The sequence below is a fragment of the Somniosus microcephalus genome, chromosome 4 (assembly GCF_052327205.1).
Source record: "Somniosus microcephalus isolate GS21.2 chromosome 4, FLI_Smic_1.0, whole genome shotgun sequence".
Taxonomy (NCBI): Eukaryota; Metazoa; Chordata; class Chondrichthyes; order Squaliformes; family Somniosidae; genus Somniosus; species Somniosus microcephalus.
In genome coordinates, this window is record NC_140990.1 from 248414432 (window position 1) to 248436346 (window position 21915).

Sequence of the window (21915 nt, forward strand, 5' to 3'; positions counted from 1 at the left end):
AACAAGGCTACTTTATTGCGAAAGTTCTGATACACATAATTTAAATCATCTTTAAAGCAACTAACTGTAAGGTGTCAGCTGTATCAGAACTTAATTCAGCAACTGTAGCTGTTTCAGTTTTACTTTAAAAAGTAAATGCTTATTGCCATTGGCCCTGAATTTGCGGTCAGAGTCATACCTCTAGAGTACGCCTCCGACCTGCGAAACATCTACAAACTTACTTTAAGGTTACAAAGCTATGGAGAGTTCGGGTCCTGGGCCTCTATGCGTACTCCTGCGTAAAGGCCCACGGATCCCAGGGGCACACACAGTTTGGAAGCATCCCTGGGATCACGTGGGCCAGGTCCTCCAATGAGAAAGGAGGATTCCATTGCAGTCCTTTCTGAACGGAATCCCCTAATGACATGCAATGGAATTCCCAAATAATTAAACAATTTAGACAATTCTAATAAATATAAAAGTTCTGATTTTCAAATTTAATTAAAAGTCCCTTCATTACACCAAATTTAACATTTTAATCTGGGCCAATATTTGCATAAACTAATTTTAAGTGTTTGTCCATCTTTTTTAATTTTAAATTTTTTAATTTAAGATTTTTAACCAGCTGTAAGAGTTTCATAGGCAATTGCTGGGCAAATAGTCCAACTCTGCGCCAGCGAAAGTGATTTCCAGTCCGGGTTTTTGCGCATGTGGAAACCCGGAACTTGTGGGGTCTTTCAGAAGGATTACAATGGCATACGCTGAGCGCACGCCGTCGAAGACACCGTAAATTCTGGCCCAAAATCAGACTGATAATGTAACGGCCCGGAATTTGCAGTTGCAATGACAGTGAAACTGCCAGCGCTCACCGTCATTACTGTGTAAAATTGACAGCAACTTCTGGCGTCCGCACATGCGCAGTTAAACGCGGAAATCCGAAAGTTGCTGTCAGTGATACCTTGCTCCTCCACAGGGTGCGCTGTTGCAGTCTTTGCAGATGCAATCAACACAATCAGTGATTTGATGTGAACTTCAACTTTTTACAAACTATCTTCGCTGTAAAAAACAATGAAAATGTTAAGTCTTGTTCAATCAGAAGTAACTGAGTTTTTAATGGCGTACTAAGTCATAATTATGCTGAACAACCTCTCCGGCCCTGAAATACTAATTTTACAAGTGTGGAGTCTCATTCCCTCAGAAGAACATTTAAAAATGCATGATTTTAACATAATAAAAAAAAAGTTTGTTTATGATATATCAGCTTCTCCCATAATCACAAGTATATGTCCCAATCTTTATTTTGCTTTCTGTAAAATGATTACAATGTGAATTATATTCCATGCTTTTTACTTCCTGCTTTGTGTGAGAATTCTTCAATCTGATTGGCCTATCAGCCTGCCTGCTGCCTGCCCTGTTGCTGGATGCCAAAGATCCCCTATAGAAGCCACCAAATTCAAAGTGACGTTGGAATAGAGGAAATCTACGCTCTAGAGCCCACTAAATCTTTGTGGGCAACTTTTTTCGAAGTCAGCGGTGAACACTGTCCTTTCGCCGCTGATGGCAAAATCCGGGCAAATATCTGTACGTACCTTCAATTTTTTCTGCTGCCCAGTATTTACCAACAGTTTCTAAAATCCAGGCTTCCTTCTTGTCAGCAATCAAAAAGCTGTTGTGATAGGTAAATGTAACTTCATCTTCCATACAATTTCCACCCTGTCCATGTTTCTCCAGCAGATCAGCAAGGGTGTCAACTGCCTCCTCAGCTGTTTCAGATCGTTCAAGGCCAAGTCTAGAACAATGTTCATAACCCAAATGTAATTATTTCCAAGATAAATTATGCTTGTAATAATATGTCCTAATAATCCAAACATCCAAGATTCAAATCAGTCTATAACATAATAATGTGATGAATATTCTGAAAAGGCCATATGGGTTAAAATAGTGAACAAAGAAATTATGACAAAATGCCAATTTTCTGTATTTTATGTCATACAATTTTTAAATAACTAGAATTAAAATAGAAGCAATCTTTCCCTACCAAACTTCAAAATGGAGATAGGAACCCATTTGTCTGAGAGACTCAGACCAGGTTTTTTGGATTACATAGGATATATGGCACAGAAACAGGCTATTCGGCCCAACCAGTCCATGCCGGCGTTTATGCTCCACTCGAGCCTCCTCCCATCTTTTCTCATCTAAATCTATCCCTCTATTCCCTTCTCCCTCATATGCTTGTCCAGCCTCCCCTTAAATGCATCTATACTATATGCTTCAACCACTCCCTGTGGTGGCGAGTTCCACATTCTCACCACTCTTTGGGTAAAGAAGTTTCTTCTGAATTCCCTTTTGGATTTCTTGGTGACTATCTTATATTAATGGCCTCTAGTTATGTTCTTCCCCACAAGTGGAAACATTCTCTCTGTATCCACTTCATCAAAACCTCAGAATTTTAAAGACCTCTATTAGGTCACCCCTCAGCCTTCTTTTTTCCAAGAAGAAAAAGAGACCCAGCCGGTTCATCCTTTCCTGATATGTATACCCTCGCATTTCTGGTATCATCCTTGTAAATCTTCTCTGTACCCTCTCCAGTGCCTCTATATCATTTTTATAATATGGCGACCAGAACTGCATACAGTACTCCAAGTGTGGTCTAACCAAGGTTCGGTACAGGTTTAGCATAACTTCCTTACTTTTCAATTCTATCCCTCTAGAAATAAACCCTAGTGCTCATTTTGCTTTTTTTATGGCCTTGCTAACCTGTGTTGAAACTTTGTGATGTGTGTATTTGTACTCCGAGATCCCTTTGTTCCTCTAACTCACCTAGACACTCGCCCTCCAAGTGATGTGACCTCCCTATTCTTCCTACCAAAATGTAATACCTCACATTTATCTGTGTTTGCCAATTATTTGCCCATTCTGAAAGTTTATTAATGTCCTCCTGTAATTTGTTGCAGTCCTCCTCAGTATTGACTATCCCCCCCCACCCCGCAATTTGGTATCATCCACAAATTTAGAAATTGTGTTTTTGATTCCAAAGTCTAAATCATTAATGTAAATTGTCAACAGCAGTGGTCCCAGCACTGATCCTTGTGGAACACCACTACCCACCTTCTGCCACTGTGAATAGCTACCCTTTACTCCCACTCTCGGCTTTCTGTCTTGAAGCCAGCTAGCAATCCATTCTGCTACTTGTCCCCTGACTCCGCATTCTCTGACCTTGTTCATTAATCTATTATGGGGTCCCTTATCGAAGGCCTTTTGAAAATCTAGATAAATTACAGCTACTGCATTACCATTGTCTACTCTCTCGGTTACCTCTTCAAAAATTCAATAAGGTTGGTCAAGCAAGATTTTCCCTTTTGAAATCCCTGCTGACTATTCATTATTATACTTTTTGTTTCTAGATGTTCTTCTATTCTCTCCTTTAGTAGGGATTCCATTATATTTCCTACCACTGGTGACTGATCCCTGGACATGTTCTATCCCCGTTCTTAAATATAGGTATTATACTTTAGCTATCCGCCAGTCCTCTGGCACTACACCTTTTTCTAACAAATTATTAAATATGTGTAGTAATGCCTCTGCTATCTCTTCCCTAGATTCTTTTAAAATGCATGGGTGCAATCCATCCGGACATGGGGTTTATCCTCTGAGTTTGATTAGTTTATTTAATATCCCCTTTTTTATTTTAAATGCACTTATCTCATTACTCATCTCATCATCCAATGTCATGTCCACCTGTCCTATCTCCCTTGTAAATACTGAAGCAAAATAATGATTTAATATTTCTGCCACCTCCCTATCGTTACCTGTGGTATTGTCCTGTCTATCCCTTAATGGCCCTATTCCCATCCTAACCTTCCTTTTTTTTTTAAATTGATGTGCCTGTAAAATATTTTACTATTTTGTTTTAGGTTCCTTGATAATTTAATTTTATAGTTCCTCTTTGCCTTCCTAATTGTTTTTTGACTTCTCTCCTAATCCCTTTGTATTCTGTTATCATGCACTCCTCTGTTGTCTATGTACTTAATGTATGCCTCTTTGCTTATCCTCAATTGTTTCCTTGTCTTTATTCATCCATGGAGTCTCATTAGTGTTTAGTTTCTTTCCTTTTAGTGGAATATATTTTTCCTGCACTCTGTTGAACACTGTTTTAAATGTTTCCCATTGTCGTTGCCCATTTTATCTTCCCAAGTTCTATTCTCAGCCCCTCAAAATCAGCTTTTCTCCAATCAATTAACCTGTTTTTTGTCATACTTATGTCCTTCTCTATTATCATCTTAAAGCATATTATATTATGGTCACTGTTGCCCATATGTTCCCCTACTTTTACTTCTCTTATCTGCTCTGGCTCATTCCCCATAACTAGATCCGGATCATTCCCCATAACTAGATCCAATAGCGAATCCTCCCTTGTTGGGCTTTTTACATATTGGGTTAGAAAGGAGTCCTGTAGACATTGTAGGAACTCCATTCCCTTATCCCCTTTACCTACCTCTTCTGTACAAATAATATTGGGGTAGTTGAAATCCCCCATAATTATTATGCTATGTTTTTTACTCATTTCTCAAATTTGTCTGCATATTTCTTCCTCCACCTCCCTTCCACTATTAGGTGGTCTGTAGACTATGACTATTAGTGTGATAGATCCTTTATTATCTTTTATCTCTCTCCATATGGATTCTATTATTGTCTTGCTGATATCTACGTCCCTTTTTTCTACTGTCATTACATTATCCCTAATAAGTACAGCTACTCCACCTCCCCTTTTTCCACTTCTATCTTTTCTAAAGATGTTTAATTCCCAGTCCTGATTTTTCTGTAGCCATGTCTCAGTAATCCCTACTATGTCTGGTTCCTCCCAACGCATGCTTGCCTCCAGCTCCTCTCACTTTATGTTCAACCATCTTTTAGACTCCTGTTCTATAACTCTATTTGCTCCCTTACCGACAATGTCCTCCCTTACTTTATTCTTTCCTATGCTCACTTTTCCTGTTTTATTTATATTTAGGTTGCTTACATTTCTTGTAGATCCCTTCCCCCTTCTTACTAGTTTAAAGCTTTTGCCACCTCCCTATTTACCCTTTCCGCTATAACATGAGTCCCATCCCAGTTCAGGTGGAACCCGTCCCATCGGTACTGCTCCTTCCTGTCCCAGAACTGGTGCCAGTGTCCCATGAAAAGGAACCCCTCTTTCCCACACCAGCCCTTTAGCCACATGTTGATTCTCCTGATCTATCTGCTTCTATGCCAATTTGCACGTGGCTCAGGCAATAATCCAGTTTGACCGTAAATTAGTCAAGATACAAAGGCCTAGAAATTGTGCATCAACAGAAACCTATCAATGTCACCGTGGCCTCAGATTTACAGCCGCTGAAAATGGCTGCCGCGCTACCAGGCTGAAGATTTGCAGCGCAGCGCTAATTTACCATGGAACGCCTTCCTGGTGGCATTAGTGGCGGCATCCAACCCAAAGTTCCCGTCCTGAAGTGACGTTGCAACTTCTTACAGCCTCTGGGAGTGAGGCTGTGGAGTTTGCAATGAATTGTGGGCAATTAAAAGGGCTATGAATTAAATGGGCAATGCGTTCAGAATGAATACAAATTTAAATCAAGTGAAAAAATGCATTTTTCAGCCATTACAGCCATTCAAAAAAGTGTTAAAAAGTCCCAAATAGGAGTCTTCAGTTCCCTTCCAAACCTCAAAAAATGGGAAAAGTGCTTCAGCACCAACACAAATGGCTCAGTAAGCCAGGGAAGGGGCACCCAGGGTCTCGCACGGACCACTCCAGCTTTGTGCCACAGGGGTCAGGAGGCCCTCCAGAAAGAAGGATGGGACCACATCACCGAGGTCATCACTGCCACCCTCACCACCTGCTCCAATGCCCAAAGAAGCTTCATGACCTCAGACCACTGGCCAAGGTCAGTGAATACATCTTCAAAAGCCATCTCCTACCAACTGAATCACTAGCCCCACACACTACTCAATGCATGACTCCCCCCTCCAACCACTCACCTACCAACAATCTGTACCAATCACAAGGCACATCTCCCATTCCTGGCCTCACCTCACCCACTTGGAGGAGATGGTGCAGGCCATTCTTGGCAGGGGCATGGCTGAGCCCTTAGCCAGTGGCAGGGTAGAAAGGATACAAGATGCTGGGATCCTCATACGTTATCCACCTTCTGGCATGCACCTCTTGCTTTCCAGCCCTCCTCTCACTCCACCCTTGTGCCTTCCTCATTTCACACACCCAAGAAATGCAGCCTGCCCACCCAGTGGTTGGCCAAGAAGAGGGAGGACAGTGAAGAAGAAGAAGAAGAAACACAGTCACTCGATTTGACACTCCCAGCCACCAGCTCCTCAAGGTCGACCAGCAAGGCCATTTGCAGTGTCTCCCACTGAAAGTCAGCAGCTTTCCACCAGCCATGCTGCAGCCACTGGGGTAGCTAGCACTGCGTGACATCAGTAGGATAGGCAAAGGCACACACAAGACAGTCACCAAGGGAATGCATAAGGGGGATGAGTTGATTTCTTGATGTCATATTAGATTGATAGATGTATAAAGTTGGATTGGGAAGTTTGCATGGTGATGGCTTTTATTGCAGCATTGTGGCCAAGAGGACGACACTGTAATGGTCAGTAGCAGCGGGAAGGTGTGGGGCTAATGTTGAAAGGGGAATTGGTGTTGTGGTCACTGGGACTGCAGGCGGAAGATTCCATTCCAGATATCCCGGCCAGAAAGGGGCTGTCTGGGTTGCATCCTTCCTTCGGCTTTCTCCTCTTCCCTCTGTGAGTAGATGCTGCAAATCTGAAATGACAGCATAAAATACTAGAAATACTCAGCAGGTTGGGCAGCATCTTGACCCGAGATGTGAACTCTGTTTCTCTCTCCACGGATGTTGCCTGACCTGCTGAGTATTTACAGCATTTTCTGTCTTCTCAGAGGCCTTCCTTTACCATCCGAGGCCTTTCAAGCATCCAGCAACACTCCCTACACACTTAAAAAAACTCTTTAACATGTATTGCAGCAAGCCACTACTTCAATAAAATCAAAAAACCCTGTCCAAAAGCTTAAATGCAAACTTACCTGAAAGATGTGTGTGTCCCTTTAAGAGGTGCTGACAGTGCCCGTCAGTCTGCTTGCATGCTGGGTTTACCTGGTGTGCTTAGGACTCAGTGCTAGGGTCAAAGTTCGCCCTGGTGACATTAAGTCGGCGTTGCACACCGTCACCACAGCCCCATTTTTCTTTTCAGGGAGATGCTACTTACTGGCAGCTTAACCCCGGGATGATGAAAATGGAGGACACTGCAGGACCCGCTACCAGCTGGCATTACGCCATGCTAACGGGTGGCGCTAAGGTAGGGAATTTCTCCCCCAGAGACTAATCAAATTATATGTGGACAAATTAAACCTGAACAAAGTATTTCTCATTAGCAATGAATGCAAATAGGTCCTACCACTGTGACTTTGAAATGTATTTATTAAATAACAGCTCTTTATTCAGAGGTCTTTGGGTCTGGAATATATGCTGGAACCTTTTCTCAATACCTTTGGTTCAGTTTAATACACTTTTGAAGCTGAACTCGAGGTTGACATAGGAACAGCGTCACTCACATATTACAATGCAACAACTTGCATTTATATACTGTTTTTAAAGTAGTAAAACATCCCAAGGTGCTTCACAGGAGCATTATCTAACAAAATCTGACACCGAGCCACATAAGGAAATATTAGGACAGGTGACTAAAAGCTTAGCCATGGAGGTAGATTTTAAAGGAGCATCTTAAAGGAGAGAGAGGTAGAGAGGCGGTGAGGTTTAGGGAAGGAATTCGACAGCTCGAGAGCTTAGGGTCTAGCATCTGAAAGTACGTCCATAAACGGTGGAGTGATTAAAAATCGGGGATGCACAAGAGGCCAAAATTGGAGAAGCAGAAATCTCGGAGGGTTGTAGGGCTGGATGAGGTTACAGAAATAGGAAGGCGCGACGCCATGGAGGGCTTTGAAGACAAGGATGAGAATTTTAAAATCGAGGCATTGTGGGACCGGGAGCCAATGTAGATCAGCATGCACAGAGGTAATGCGTGAATGGCACTTGGTGGGAGTTAGGATACGGGCAGCAGAGTTTTGGATGAGCTCCACTATAGAGGGTGCAAGGTGGGAGGCCAGCCAAAAGAGCGTTGGAATCATTGAGTCTAGAGGTAACAAAGGCATGGATGAGAGTTTCAACAGCAGAATTTATAATGGGGAACAAGGAAATGGCTGAGCAATTAAACAAATACTTTAGTTCTGTCTTCACAGAAGAGGACATAAATAAGTTCCCAGAAATGCTAGGGAACCAAGGGTCTAGTGAGAAGGAAGAATTAAAGGAAATTAGTATTAGTAAAAAAAGTGCTAGAGAAATTAATGGGACTAAAAGCCGATAAATCCCCAGGGCCTGATAATCTGCATCCCAGAGTACGAAAAGAGTTAGCCATGGAAATAGTGGATGCAGTGGTTGTCATCTTCCAAAATTCTATAGATTATGGAACAGTTCCTGCAGATTGGAGGGTGTCAAATGTAACCCCGTTTAAAAAAGGAAGGAGAGAGAAAACAGAGAATTGCAGACCAGTTAACCTAACATCAGTAGTAGGGAAAATGCTAGAGTCTGTTATAAAGGAGGTGATAACAGGACACTTAGAAAATATCAACGGGATTAGACAGTCAACATGGATTTATGAAAGGGAAATCATGTTTGACAAACCTACTGGAGTTTTTTGAGGATGTAACTGGTAGACTAGATAAGGGAGAACCAGTGGATGTGGTGTATTTGGATTTTCAGAAGGCCTTTGATAAAGTCCCACGTAAGAGGTTAGTGTGCAAAATTAAAGCACATGGGATTGGGGGTAATATACTGGCATGGATTGAAAATTGGTTAACAGACAGGAAACAGAGAGTAGGAATAAATGGGTCTTTTTCAGGTTGGCAGGTGGTGACTAGTGGGGTACCGCAGGGATCAGTGCTTGGGCCCAAGCTATTCACAATATATATAAAAGAGCTCTTCTGTCTGTCCCGATGTCTGTCTGTCCCGATGTGTCTGTCTGTCCGTCCGTTCTCTATACGTTTGAAAGTTACAGAGCGTACCGACGCGCGCGTCGCCTCAAAAGAAAGCTTGCGATTCCGGACCGGTCATAGGCGTATTTACGTTTCGGCCGCACAAAAATCCCGCCCGCGGTATCCGAAAAACGTTCAGCCTTCCGCTCATTAGCATCTCATTAGCGACCGTGTGACGTCGAGGTCGACCAATCGGACGGCGGGTTCCTTCCTACAGTTGAGTGTCGAGTGACTCGACGATTGACCAATCCTACGCTTCGGTGACCTGACCGGTCGACCAATCGGTGCGTGTGTGGGCGGGCCTTATCCTTCTGAGCCGAGGTGAGTGGCCGCCATCTTGATTTTTCACGATTTTTCCCCCCACACTTTCAGTGTGTTAGGGAAGTAAGGTAAATATTTGAATTATGTGTTAGGGAATTAATTAACAATTTATTTGAGTTTTATATTGTGTTTAGCAACCCCCCCCTCACCCTCGCGCAGGGGGGACTCGGGGCCTGAAGCTCAAAAAATTTCCCTCTCTCTCTCTCTCCTTCTCCTCTTCCCTCTCTCTCCTTCTCCTCTTCCCTCTCTCCTCTCTCTCCCCTTCTCCTCTTCCCTCTCTGTCTCTCTCTACTTCCCCCTCTCAGGTTTCACGGTGTCGCGGACGGAGCGCGGGCGGGCCGCCCGAAGTTTCCCGCTCGCTAACGGCCGCCAAGCCGCCCTTGCCTGCTCCCCGCGGGCCGCCCCGCGCCGCCCGCAGCGGCCGTCCATCAGCCGCGCGATACGCGGGGGACCTCAGCTCCGGTCCGTCCCGGCCTCAGAACCCGACCGCGCCTTAAGCGCTAGGCCCCGCACGGCCGCTATCGCAACGGCACCGGACCTCAGGCGCTAGGCAGGGGGAGGGGCCGGACAGAGGGACAGAGGGGAGTGGGGGAGCGGAGGGAGGGAGGGAGACAGGGGAGGGGAGGGAGGGAGAGGAGGGGAGGGAGAGAGGGGAGGGGAGGGAGGGATAGGACAGGGAGAGGACATGACAGGGAGAGGGGGGACACACAAGGGCAGGGAGACCAAGCACCCCAAAATTGCCCTCGCAACGCGGGGCTCCCCAGCTAGTATATATATAAATGATTTGGATGAGGGAACCAAATGTAATATTTCCAAGTTTGCTGACGACACGAAACTAGGTGGGATTGTGAGTTGTGAGGAGGATGCAGAGGCTTCAAGGCAATTTAGACAAGTTGAATGAGTGGGCAAATACATGGCAGATGCAGTATAACGTGGATAAATGTGAAGTTATCCACTTCGGTAGGAAAAACAGAAAGGCAGGGTGTTATTTAAATGGTGATAGAATTGGGAAATGTTGATGTACAGAGGGACCTGGGTGTCCTTGTACACCAGTCACTGAAAGCAAACATGCAGGTGCAGCAAGCAGTTAGGAAGGCAAATAATATGTTGGCCTTCATTGCAAGAGGATTTGAGTCCATGAGCAAGGATGTCTTACTACAGTTATACAGGGCCCTGGTGAGACCACACCTGGAGTACTGTGTGCAGTTTTGGTCTCCTTACCTAAGAAAGGATATACTTGCCATAGAGGGAGTGCAGCGAAGGTTCACCAGACTGATTCCTGGGATGGCAGGACTGTTGTATGAGGAGAGATTGGGTCGACTAGGCCTGTATTCACTAGAGTTTAGAAGAATGAGAGGGGATCTCATTGAAACGTATAAAATTCTGACAGGGCTAGACAGACTGGATGCAGGGAGATTGTTTCCCCTGGCTGGGGGGTCTAGAACAAGGGGTCACAGTCTCAGGATACGGGGTAGGACATTTAGGACTGAGATGAGGAGAAATTTCTTCACTCAGAGGGTGGTGAACCTGTGGAATTCTCTACCACAGAAGGCTGTGGAGGCCAAGTCACTGAATATATTTAAGAAGGAGATAGATAGATTTCTAGACACAAAAGGCATCAAGGGGTATGGGGAAAGAGCAGGAATATAGTATTGAGATAGAGGATCAGCCATGATCATAGTGAATGGCGGAGCAGGCTCGAATGGCCTACTCCTGCTCCTATTTGTCTATGTTTCTGTGAGCTGAGGCGGGGCGGAGACGTACGGTGTTAGAGGTGGAAGTAGGCGGTCTTGGTGATGGAAAGGATATGGAGTTGGAAGCTCAGCTCAGGGTCAAGCAGGATGCCAAGGTTGCAAACAGTCTGGTTCAGCCTCAGACAGTGGCCAGGGAGAACAATGGAGTTTGCGGCGGGCATCAAAGACAATGGCATTGAAAGCGCCACAAAAAATTGTTCTATCCGAAATCTTACAGATTACTGGACTATGTAAGAAAACATCCTAAAGGGGGTATTTTAAAGCCCGTGGACCAATTCAATTGTACTACCAGTTTCCTGTTGTGACTTACTAATTCTGTGTATTATCTTAGTTGCAAATAAATTCGTTTTAATAATCAGAACCAGCTAAGCATATGATCTGAAAGTATGACATTTGCTGCTTTTCAGAGAAGACAGGAGAACATGTTACCTAACATGCTCATCTCTGGTGCATTATACTGTAATTTAGGTAATTATTAGTCCCACAGCATGCTATCCTACTCACATACAAGATACAGGTTTCAGTTTACAGGAGACTCAGGCGACTTATGGAAGCTACCTCTCTGCCCTGCACACAGTGAGAGAGATAGGAAAACTGAATCTTCCAGAATGATACTTATCACTTGCACACCTACTCATGTTGTCTTAAGTAGAAATATATTCACAAGTTACCATGACCAGATCCTTAAACATACAAAAGTTTCTGACATAAAAATATAAAACTAGTGGCTTTGCATAGGTCACAGATGGACCTGATTGTATTTGGTCCTTACATCATGATCTATATTCTGCCCTTGATAGTGAAGCTGCATCTTAATCAATACTTGATTTTATTTTAAATTACAGGTTTCCCTAGGGCACATTGCTCTGAACAATTCTCCTCATCCCTGTGACTAGTCCCTCCCCCCACCACAAGCAGACCCTGAGCTACCCTCAAAAGAACGTAGAGGTTGGGTACATGGCTTTTGCCACTCTGGGAGGTTGGTGAGGTTGCACTGGATCATGAAGAGGGAGAAGTGAGGCATCATTGGACTTGTGGCTCAACTTTAGGAACTCTAAGGTGGGTGGTGCTGTGGAGAACAGTACCAACATGCCACCTATTTTGGAAACACAGCTGTAAGGTCTACAGTAAGCAACAGCATCACTTTCACATTGGGAAGGCCAACCTTGGAAAGCTCAGAGGAAGCAAGATGAATGGATAACTTAAATCCTGCTGGAAGATAAAAGAAAAACATGACAGACAGCAGTGACAGGAAAGTGTTACAGGAAGTATATATACTGCCAGCTTCTCTTCAAAAAAATCAGTCAACTTGTAGTAAAATAAAATAAGTCAAACCTGACTAAATCCATGCCCAGAAGAGCTTCTTTGTCATTGGGCTCAGCTTTTCCCCAGACTGCTTCATTGCCGATACATACTCCATGTTCATTAGCTCCCATTTCAGCCCCCCATAACCAAGCTGGTCGGCTAAGAACAACACCATGTGTCTTTCCAACCTGATCAATCTTTATATATGTGCACTGAAAAGTAAATAATGAAATGATCTTAATTCATCACATCCTCGCAGCATGACTCAACATGGTGTAGAACAGATTACCGATGAATGGTTTTTCATTTTGATGTTTTTTTTAGTATTTTACTAAAATACATTTGTAAATTGTGTAAGAGGAGTTTAATTCTGGTGAGAGTTTTGTACTACATTTAAGACACAAAAGAAGGCAGTGCAGAGAACCTTTGTGATGTGTGTGGAATGCGATATGTGGGCCATCATGGATCCTGAGCAGATCCAAGCACATTTGCACCAAATATTGGAAAATTAGTCTCCACAGCATTAGAGAGAATAAGAAGTTGGAGTTACTGAGCAAAGGGATACAAGACTCTCAGATTTAGAGAACCCTGGAGTTACTAAAACTGGCCAACAGATAATTAGTGTGGGACAAGCATGAGATGGATCATTACAGCAACCCGGACGAAGGTAGTCCTGAGCAACACTACTCGTGCGGACAGTAAACGCTGAAACAAACTGGTTGGGCTGAATGACCTGTTTCATGCTGTAACTTATGTGTACTTCTATGTATTTAACACTGCGGCACTATAAAGCAAGGGACAGGAATAAAAGGCAAACAGACTACAAGAATAGGAGAGTGGAAGAAGCAGGACAATTCTACAATTAGGGGTATAGATGGCCTTTTTTTGCAGTTATGACTAGGAGTCCCAAATGGTAAGTTGCTTTTCTGGTGCCAGGCTAAAGGACATCATGGAATGGGTAGAAAGCAGCTAAAAATAGTCCATCTTGGAACCAATGACATAGATACAAGTACATTTGAGGTCTTGGAGTGGAGGTTTAAGGAGTTTGGCATTATAATAATAAACAAAACGTCAAGGGTGGTAAACTCTAAATTGCTTCCTATGCACACACTGGACAGTTAAGGAGAAGATTAGGAAAGTGTGGCTGCAGGGCTAGTACAGGAGTGATAGTTTACATTCTTGGGAGTATTGGAGCAAGATCTGGAACAAGGAAATGCTATACTGAAGGGATGGCCTTCACCTGAAGCAAAATGCCATCAACATCCTTGCAGGGATGACATCCACCCGAACAGGCAGACGGGGCCTCGGTTTATCACATCATGCAAAAGATGGCACCTCCAACAGTGCAACACTCCCTCAGTACTGTACAGAAGTGTCAGCCTAGATTATGTACTCTGAAATGGGGCTTGAAACAACAAGCTTTTGACTCTGTGGCGAGTGCTACCAACTGAGCTAAACTGACAGTTTAGCAGGAAAGGAGATGCTGGCAGACGAAACTTAGGGAAAAAGTGGTGGTGGTGGTTGCTAGCTGGGAGAAGGTGCTAGGGTTCAGGGTCTTCCCCTGTCACTGGATCTTAAATAATCCCCAGAAACCAGTATCAAGCAAGTTGCCTCATCCCCTAACCTGCACTGTTTCCAATGCAAGCACAATCCTGACTGGATGCATCAATGCACTCCTCCCACAAACAATCAAAATGTATAATAGCTTCCTAATATTATACGTTTCAATGCACTGAGAATTCAATAAAAAAAAGCTACAGAAAAGTACAAACAAAAACAGTAGTGTATCTAAACCATAAAAGAAAAGCAAAATAACTCTTAGACTTTAGCAGTGGCTGGTCCTTAAAACACCAGAGCAAATGGTATGGCAAGAAAGGAGGTTGACATGTCAGTATGTAGTGCCTGAATTGGTAAGGTGTGGGTTTGGTCCCATGATATTCTACACAGAAAGCTCCCATTTCTACCTAAGCAGTTAGAAGAGGCAGCTGGAAGAGACTTAGAGAAAAGAATAGTGTTTACATTTCTCTCAGAAGCTAGTTACAAAATGGCTTTAAGCAGAGACTGAAGACCAAGTTCCATGCTGCCCTCATCTCAAGAATGGTGCATGGCATATGTGGACCTACTGTGCTGGACAGAGGTTTTGTTTTCCATTGAATACTGTATTTTGTTTAAATTTCTAGTTTTCTCTGCTGCGTTGACTCAACACACATTATATAGTGCTGCTTTAACTTTGAATCAGTAAATATTTATTTAGTATTACTATTTTTCTGCTTAAGTGTCTTTCTTATTGAAGTATTTTGTTGTTATTACTGTTCTGCATTTTACAGGTTACTCTACTTGAAAGTAGAACTTGATTATAGTTACTTGGGTCAGGTAGTAAACGGACTTGAGTTTCTCAGCAAGGAGCTAGTGGTGTATGCTTGAAGCACATACTATAATTATCTTGGCAACAAATATTATAGTATTTTTAAGGTGCCACATGAACAAATAGCTAAATTCAGCTCCATGATCCCCTTAATTACAAGTTCTAGAACTGGAGACATGGGCTCTAACTTAGAAGAGAAGAGAGCTTAGAAGAGGAAAGATGCACAGAAGGTTTAGATTGAACTAAGTTTACACAAACAGTGATGAACATGTGGAATAGACTGCCCAGGACAGCAATAGAGGCAGAAAGCTTGGAAAAAATGAACAGATATTTTAGGAAATAGGCAATTGAAAGGAAATAGTTTTGGGGACCAGCCAGATAAGACTACATTGTATTTTCTAGTCCTGTACACTCCTAGGCTCTATTTAAAAATATATAGCTAAATATCAATGTAAAACTATGTATGATCAATGTTTTGGTTCTGTTACCAACAAGGGTAATAACAAGCAGAAAGAACACTCCTGTTAAGTAAGAGCTGGTTGTTGGAAAACTAATACTGTTGCGATAAAAAGCTTCAGAACAGAATGCGGTAGCATTCTTCCATTACTATTTAAAGTTATAAATCTACATATAGGCGAATTTAAAAAAATTAAATCCATGTTATTTATTAATAAAATGCTATTTACAATTTTATAACATAACATTTTAAGTAATTTTTTACTTTTCTACACTTTTTAAAACAATGTTGGCAAGACTTAATAATGAATTTCTGATCAAAAAGGGTAGAAATCTTTCACCTCAACTTTATCTCCTGGTTGATAGGTTGCTGCAGGAAAGAATACAACTTCCTGGACTTCATCAGAAGGCCTGTCTGAGTTCTTTCCAAAAATTATCTGATTATCAACAGTTGCTGGAGGCAAAGCCACAAATGTGTCACAAGACTTTGGAGGATACCTGTTTCTGAAAGCCATACTAGGGAAATAAAATATAAAGAAAAGTTTAAGTAATTGTGTACTGTTCAGTGCAATAAAATACCTTTTTTCTAAAGGTTTAACTTCCATAAAACTCCTCTCAGTGAAACGGAGTCATCAGTGGTTCTTAACTCACAATAAAATCTTCTTTGACTAGGCCTGATGCTATGAATGCGTGAGATTCACATCACTGTGGTATAAATTTCCAATATGAATTCTGCATTTTTCTGCATTAGAAAACTTAACACAAGTCAAACTTTAAAACTACACAGCAAGTGAACACCTGAGAGGTGTGCTCGCACCTCAACATCTGGCTACATTTTTCACCCACACTCTTTGGCCCAGAAATTAGGATCGGGGGCGTGCCGCGCGTGCAAGCCCCCGATGTACACTTACCCGGCGCGCCGACAGCTGAAGCCTGGGACTGCTTGGAATTCCTGTCACTGGCCCGGTTCAGCTGTCGGCACGCTGTGCTTGCCTGATCCAGCGGCGTAGTTAGTGCGATGTGCCGGCTGGGATCAAGTGAGCACTGGGCAGCCAATCAGGGGAGGGGAAACTTCATTCATGAGTTTGATAGTAAGAACTGTCAAACTCATGAAAACTACGGGCACCCAAAACACTACTTAAACTTTAAATAAAATTTTTAAAAACATCCCACTAATTAAATGAACTATAAATAACTTTAAACAATTAATCAAATTTTTGAAAAAAATAATTTTTTAATAAATCAGGTCTAAAAATAAACTTACCTTACTGTAAAGTCCTTAAAAACAATAAAACTGTGGAAAAAATGTTATAATTTTAAATAATAGACCACTTACCTTAAAGAATCAAGTCCTTACGTCTCCTTTTTATGTCTAAAAAGTTCAGGCCCTTACACACGGGCAAACCTGTCAAAAAGGAAGTTCAACGCGTGCGCGCAGAGTCCTGCGCGCATGCATTGGACCTCTGAACCCCTTGGAGGAAATGCCGGTTTCCCGTGCATACTGAAATCCGGCACTTCCAACGGGCCCACGCGTGAGTACCCCGTCCGTACTCACGCGTTGGGACCGGAATTACTGGCCCTTTATCTTTTGTCACCCGGTGTGCAAAGGGGTGAGTGAGCAAGTTGGGGGAGGAGGGGGGTCGTTCGGCCCAACTGCCTGCCTCTCTTCCGCTACATTCGCACCCGGGCGTCCCTGGAGATTGAGCATGCAGTGTCCGCCGGCACGCTCGAGGCCTTCCACGACCGGTGGGCACCGCAGGGACTGGAGTGCATTATCACCACCGGGAACCAAATTTTAATTTAATTTGTTAAGGTTCCTTTAAACTTTTTTTGTTTATTTACAGTCTTTATTTGTTGCGCAGCATTAAAAAGGGGGCACATGCTTGGTAATTGCCGGCATTAAAAAAGTGAGCAGGTTGGAGGATCTACTGGTGAAAATCACCATGCGCAGGATCACAGGAGAGGGTTTCTCCGACAGCTCGCAGCTATTGCAAGCCCTAGTCCTTACCTAGTTGGCCTTGCTGGACATTGTGTGCCTCAACGATGATAAGAATTAATTATAATTTAATACAACGCACAATCTCAGGGGAGCAGTTGTAGTTGTATTTATCCTGGTGGCGTTGACTCAAACCCAGTATCACTATCAGCTCAGAATCAAAATAGAATCCAGCACGCAAACTGAATCTTGATCTCAAATAATGCTATATATTCGAGGTTTTATGTTTGCTGAACAGGCAGATGGGGGCCTTGGTTTAACGTCTCACCTGAAAGCTTCTAACAAAGCACTAAAGTGTCAGTTTTTTAGATTTATATGGTCAAATCCTATAAAGTACAAATTCTCTGGAAGAGTGCAGTCTCTTTGACACTTTAAATCTGAAAAGTAATTAACACTCGATGTCTAAATAGGCTTGCTAGTTGGGTCATTCATGTTAATCACACTTCTATCATTTCCGGGAATTTCAATTCTACATTAATGAGAATCTGCACATTAGGAATTAGCAGAACCATCTATCCATCCGCTGAACCACAATCCAAGCTAATTATCAAATCTATAATTTCAGTGTAAACCCCCAAATGTTCATGTCGAAAAATGTTTCTTTCCGGGTTACCTGCCACCAACAGTCAGTCGATGTCAACACGTCAAAATACCGTCGCTTCGAAACATGAGCGGGGCGGGATTACCCAGCCTCAAGATGACTCAACGGCAGTGACCGCCATTAAATATCCCCTCACCGGGCTCCTGGCCGAGCCCTCGCCTCCTCTCTGAACCGGCAGTGATCCCGCCCGCTCTGACTGCTGGGCCTGTAGTCCACTCTACCCCCCCCCCTCGGAGGCTCCGTCCCTATGGGAACCCGCGGCTCCTCCTCCTGATCCCGACCCCATTCTCAGACGTGACGGTTGTGAAGCGGTTCCCGTCAACATGGGGAAATCATTCGCCAATTTCATGTGTAAAAAGGATTTTCATCCGGCCTCCAAGTCCAACATCAAAAAGGTGAGCAGCAGCTCGGGGCGGGTGTTGGTTTGGGGCGGGATGTCACTGGGCCCGAGGGCCGGCCGCGGCTTTTGTGCCCCAGATCTGTGGCAGCTTTCAGTCTGTTTTGCTTTGGTTGATGTCTGCGCCGTTTGGAGGAATCGGCTTTCCTGGCCACCCAAGTGCTTTAATAGGGATCTGCGTAAAGACAGCAATCGGCCTTTCCCTGGCGTCTTTCTTACTCTCCGTACTCTTAAAAATCACTCAACTTGATAAACACATATAACAATTTGTTATCCTTTTTTTTTTTAAGAACATAAGAAATAGGAGCAGGAGTAGGCCAATCGGCCCCTCGAGCCTGCTCCACCATTCAATAAGATCATGGCTGATCTGATCCTAACCTCAAATCTTCTATCACTCTGCATCCACCTGAACCCATGTGATCTCCCGGGGGAGGCGAAAAACCAGATAAAGACCCAATGGCCAATTTGGGAGAAAAAAATCTGGGAAATTCCTCTCCGACCCATCTAGGCGATCGAAATTCTTCCAGGAGATCACTCTGTCCCTATATTTTCTACAGTACTTACCTTCTGTAAAGGTGATCTCCACCCCAGCCAGGAACAGGAATAAAACCATCTCCTGAAATCTAACACAGAATTAGAACACAGTAGGAGCAGAACCAGGCTACACGGCCCCTGGGTCCACTCCACTACCCACAGGGCCATGACCATTCCGAACCTAGACTCATGTCCAATTTCCTGCCTGCTCCCCATAACCCTTAATTCCCTTTACTTCTAGGAAACTATCTATTTCTGTTTTAAATTTATTTAATGATGTAGCTTCCACAGCTTTCTGGAGCAGCAAATTCCACAAACCTACCACTCTCTGAGTGAAGAAGTTTCTCCTCATCTCAGTTTTGAAAGAGCAGCCCCTTATTTTAAGATTATGCCTTCTAGTTTCACCCATCATTGGGAACATCCTCACCGCATCCACCCGATCAAGCCCCTTCACAATCTTATATGTTTCAATAAGATCGCCTCTCATTCTTCTGAACTCCAATGAGTAGAGTCCCAATCTACTCAACCTCTCCTCATATGACCACCCCCTCATCCCCGGCATTAACCGAGTGAACCTTCTTTGTACTGACTCGAGAGCAAGTATGTCTTTTCTTAAGTATGGACACCAAAACTGTATGCAGTATTCCAGGTGCGGTCTCACCAATACCTTGTACAACTGCAGCAATACCTCCCTGTTTTTATATTCCATCCCCCTAGCAATAAAAGCCAACATTCCACTGGCCTTCTTGATCACTTGCTGCACCTGCATACTAACTTTTTGAGTTTCGTGCACCAGGACCCCCAGATCCCTTTGTACTACAGTACTTTCCAGTTTCTTGCCATTAAGATGATAGCTTGCTTTATGATTTTTCCTGCCAAAGTGCATAACCTCACACTTTCCAGTATTGTATTCCATCTGCCAAATCTCTGCCCACTTACTTAGCCTGTCTATGTCCCTTTGCAGGTTTTTTATGTCCTCCTCACTCACTACTTTCCGTCCCATCTTTGTATCTGATGTGCCTCAATAATTCCGAGACTCGAAGTTAGCAGAACAAAAACAAGGCTTTTATTAACTTAGAACGTAACACGTAAAAGAGAGTGATGTCTTCCTTCTGGAGGCTGAGGCCAGACTGAGCCAGCCTACAAACGGGGCCAGGTATGGGCGGAGCCCTACACACAGCACATTCCAGTATACAATACAGCACATTTCAGTACACAATACAATGAGGTCTGGGGGAAGGGAAATGACACTGAAACCGATCTCAGTCACAGGCAGTGATGATGATGAATATTTCATCACATTCACCCCTTCTATAGATTTAGTCTGTTCGGGGGTTTGATAGTCCTCTGCGACCGACGTGGCTGTTGCGGTGCCGCGGGTGTCGGCTGGGTGTCCCCGGTAGCCTCCTGGGTCTCTGCCGGGGGTGCCACCAGGGTTGTTGAAGGGGTAGTTGGTGGGGGTGCCGTTGGTCGGTGTTCTTCCGGGGGTGATGAAAGAGTAGTGGGTGGGTAAGAGTTGCTGTGATCGTCGTTGCCGCTATTGCCGTGGTTGTTGTCGATGCCGGCTGGGGCGACGTCTTTTATGGACACGGTGTCCTCCCTTCCGTCGGCGTGCCGGACATATGCGTATTGGGGGTTGGCGTGGAGTAGGTGTACTGGCTCCACGAGAGGGTCCGTCTTGTGGCCCCTCACATGCCTTCGCACGAGTACCGGACCTGGGGTGGAGAGCCATGACGGCATGGATACGCCCGAGGTGGATTTCCGGGGAAAGACAAACATTCGTTCATGAGGCGTGGTATTAGTGGCCGTACACAATAGCGACCGTATCGAATGGAGCACATCCGAGAGGACTTCCTGCCAGCGGGAGATAGGGAGGCCCTTGGTCCTTAGAGCTAGAGTGACTGCTTTCCACACTGTCCCGTTCTCTCGCTCCACTTGGCCGTTACCCCGGGGGTTGTAGCTGGTGGTACGGCTCGTGGCGATCCCCTTGGACAGCATGTACTGGCGTAGCTCTTCACTCATGAAGGACGCCCCCCTATCCGTATGGATGTAGCTCGGCATACCGAACAGGCAGAACAGGCTGTTGAGGCATTTAATGACCGTGGCGCTGGTCATGTCTGGGCAGGGGAAGGCGAATGGGAACCGGGAGTATTCGTCCACAATGTTCAGGAAGTAAATATTGCGGTCGACGGACGGGAGGGGGCCCTTGAAATCTAAGCTGAGCCGCTCAAAGGGCCGTGTAGCTTTGATTAAGTGGGCTCTATCTGGGCGGTAGAACCGAGGCTTGCACTCAGCGCAAGTGCAGCAGTTCCTGGTCAGGGACCGAACTTCCTCAATCGAGTAGGGTAAGTTACGGGACTTTATGAAGTGGAACAGCCGCGTGACCCCTGGGTGGCAGAGGTCGTTGTGGAGGGTCTGTAGCCGATCCCCGGTGGCGCTGGCACACATCCCTCGTGAGAGGGCGTCAGGGGATTCGTTAAGGGCCCCTGGCCGGTAAATAATGTCGTACTCGAAGGTGGAGAGCTCGATCCGCCACCTAAGAATCTTATCATTTTTAATCTTCCCCCTCTGTTTATTATTGAACATAAACGCTACCGACCGCTGGTCGGTAAGTAGGGTGAAGCGTTTGCCGGCTAGGTAGTGGCGCCAGTGGCGCACTGCCTCCACGATGGCTTGGGCCTCCTTTTCCACGGAGGAGTGTCTGATCTCGGGGCCTTGGAGGGTCCTCGAGAAGAAAGCTACGGGCCGCCCCGCCTGGTTGAGGGTGGCCGCCAAGGCGAAGTCAGACGCATCACTTTCCACTTGAAATGGAGTGTTCTCGTCCACTGCCTGTAGCGTGGCCCGCTCAATATCCTGCTTAATGCTTTTGAAGGCGGCGTGGGCCTCAGCAGAGAGCGGGAAAGAGGATGCTTTCAAGAGGGGGCGGGCTTTGTCGGAGTAGTTGGGGACCCATTGGGAATAATAAGAAAATAACCCCAGGCACCTTTTCAGGGCTTTGGGAGTGTTGGGCAGGGGCAGCTCCCGTAGGGGGCGCAATCGGTCGGGGTCTGGTCCAATTTCCCCATTCTCCACCACGCTGCCTAGTATGCAGAGGCGCGTGGTGTTGTAAACGC

At 44.6% G+C, this 21915-nt stretch overlaps 2 protein-coding genes across 3 annotated transcripts in view; one reads left to right on the top strand and one right to left on the bottom strand.

Annotated features, from left to right (window-relative positions):
* scrn3 (secernin 3) overlaps positions 1 to 18025 on the bottom strand; it is a 37416-nt gene extending 19391 nt beyond the window's left edge. Inside the window, exons 1-4 of one of the 2 annotated variants that reach the window (XM_085986157.1) lie at positions 17884 to 18025; positions 15616 to 15790; positions 12484 to 12665; positions 1569 to 1768 (exon numbers count right to left, since the gene is read on the bottom strand). In XM_085986157.1, coding sequence (XP_085842283.1) covers positions 1569 to 1768; positions 12484 to 12665; positions 15616 to 15789 — 556 coding nt within the window. In that variant the 5' untranslated portion in view covers position 15790; positions 17884 to 18025. Of the gene's footprint in view, positions 1 to 1568; positions 1769 to 12483; positions 12666 to 15615; positions 15791 to 16610; positions 16712 to 17883 lie in introns of those variants that run through there. The other variant, XM_085986158.1, reaches the window with a different exon arrangement.
* A 23-nt stretch (positions 18026 to 18048) lies between these two features.
* cirsr (corepressor of RBPJ and splicing regulator) overlaps positions 18049 to 21915 on the top strand; it is a 101040-nt gene continuing 97173 nt past the window's right edge. Inside the window, exon 1 of the mRNA XM_085986159.1 lies at positions 18049 to 18266. Coding sequence (XP_085842285.1) covers positions 18195 to 18266 — 72 coding nt within the window. The 5' untranslated portion in view covers positions 18049 to 18194. The remainder of the gene's footprint in view (positions 18267 to 21915) is intronic.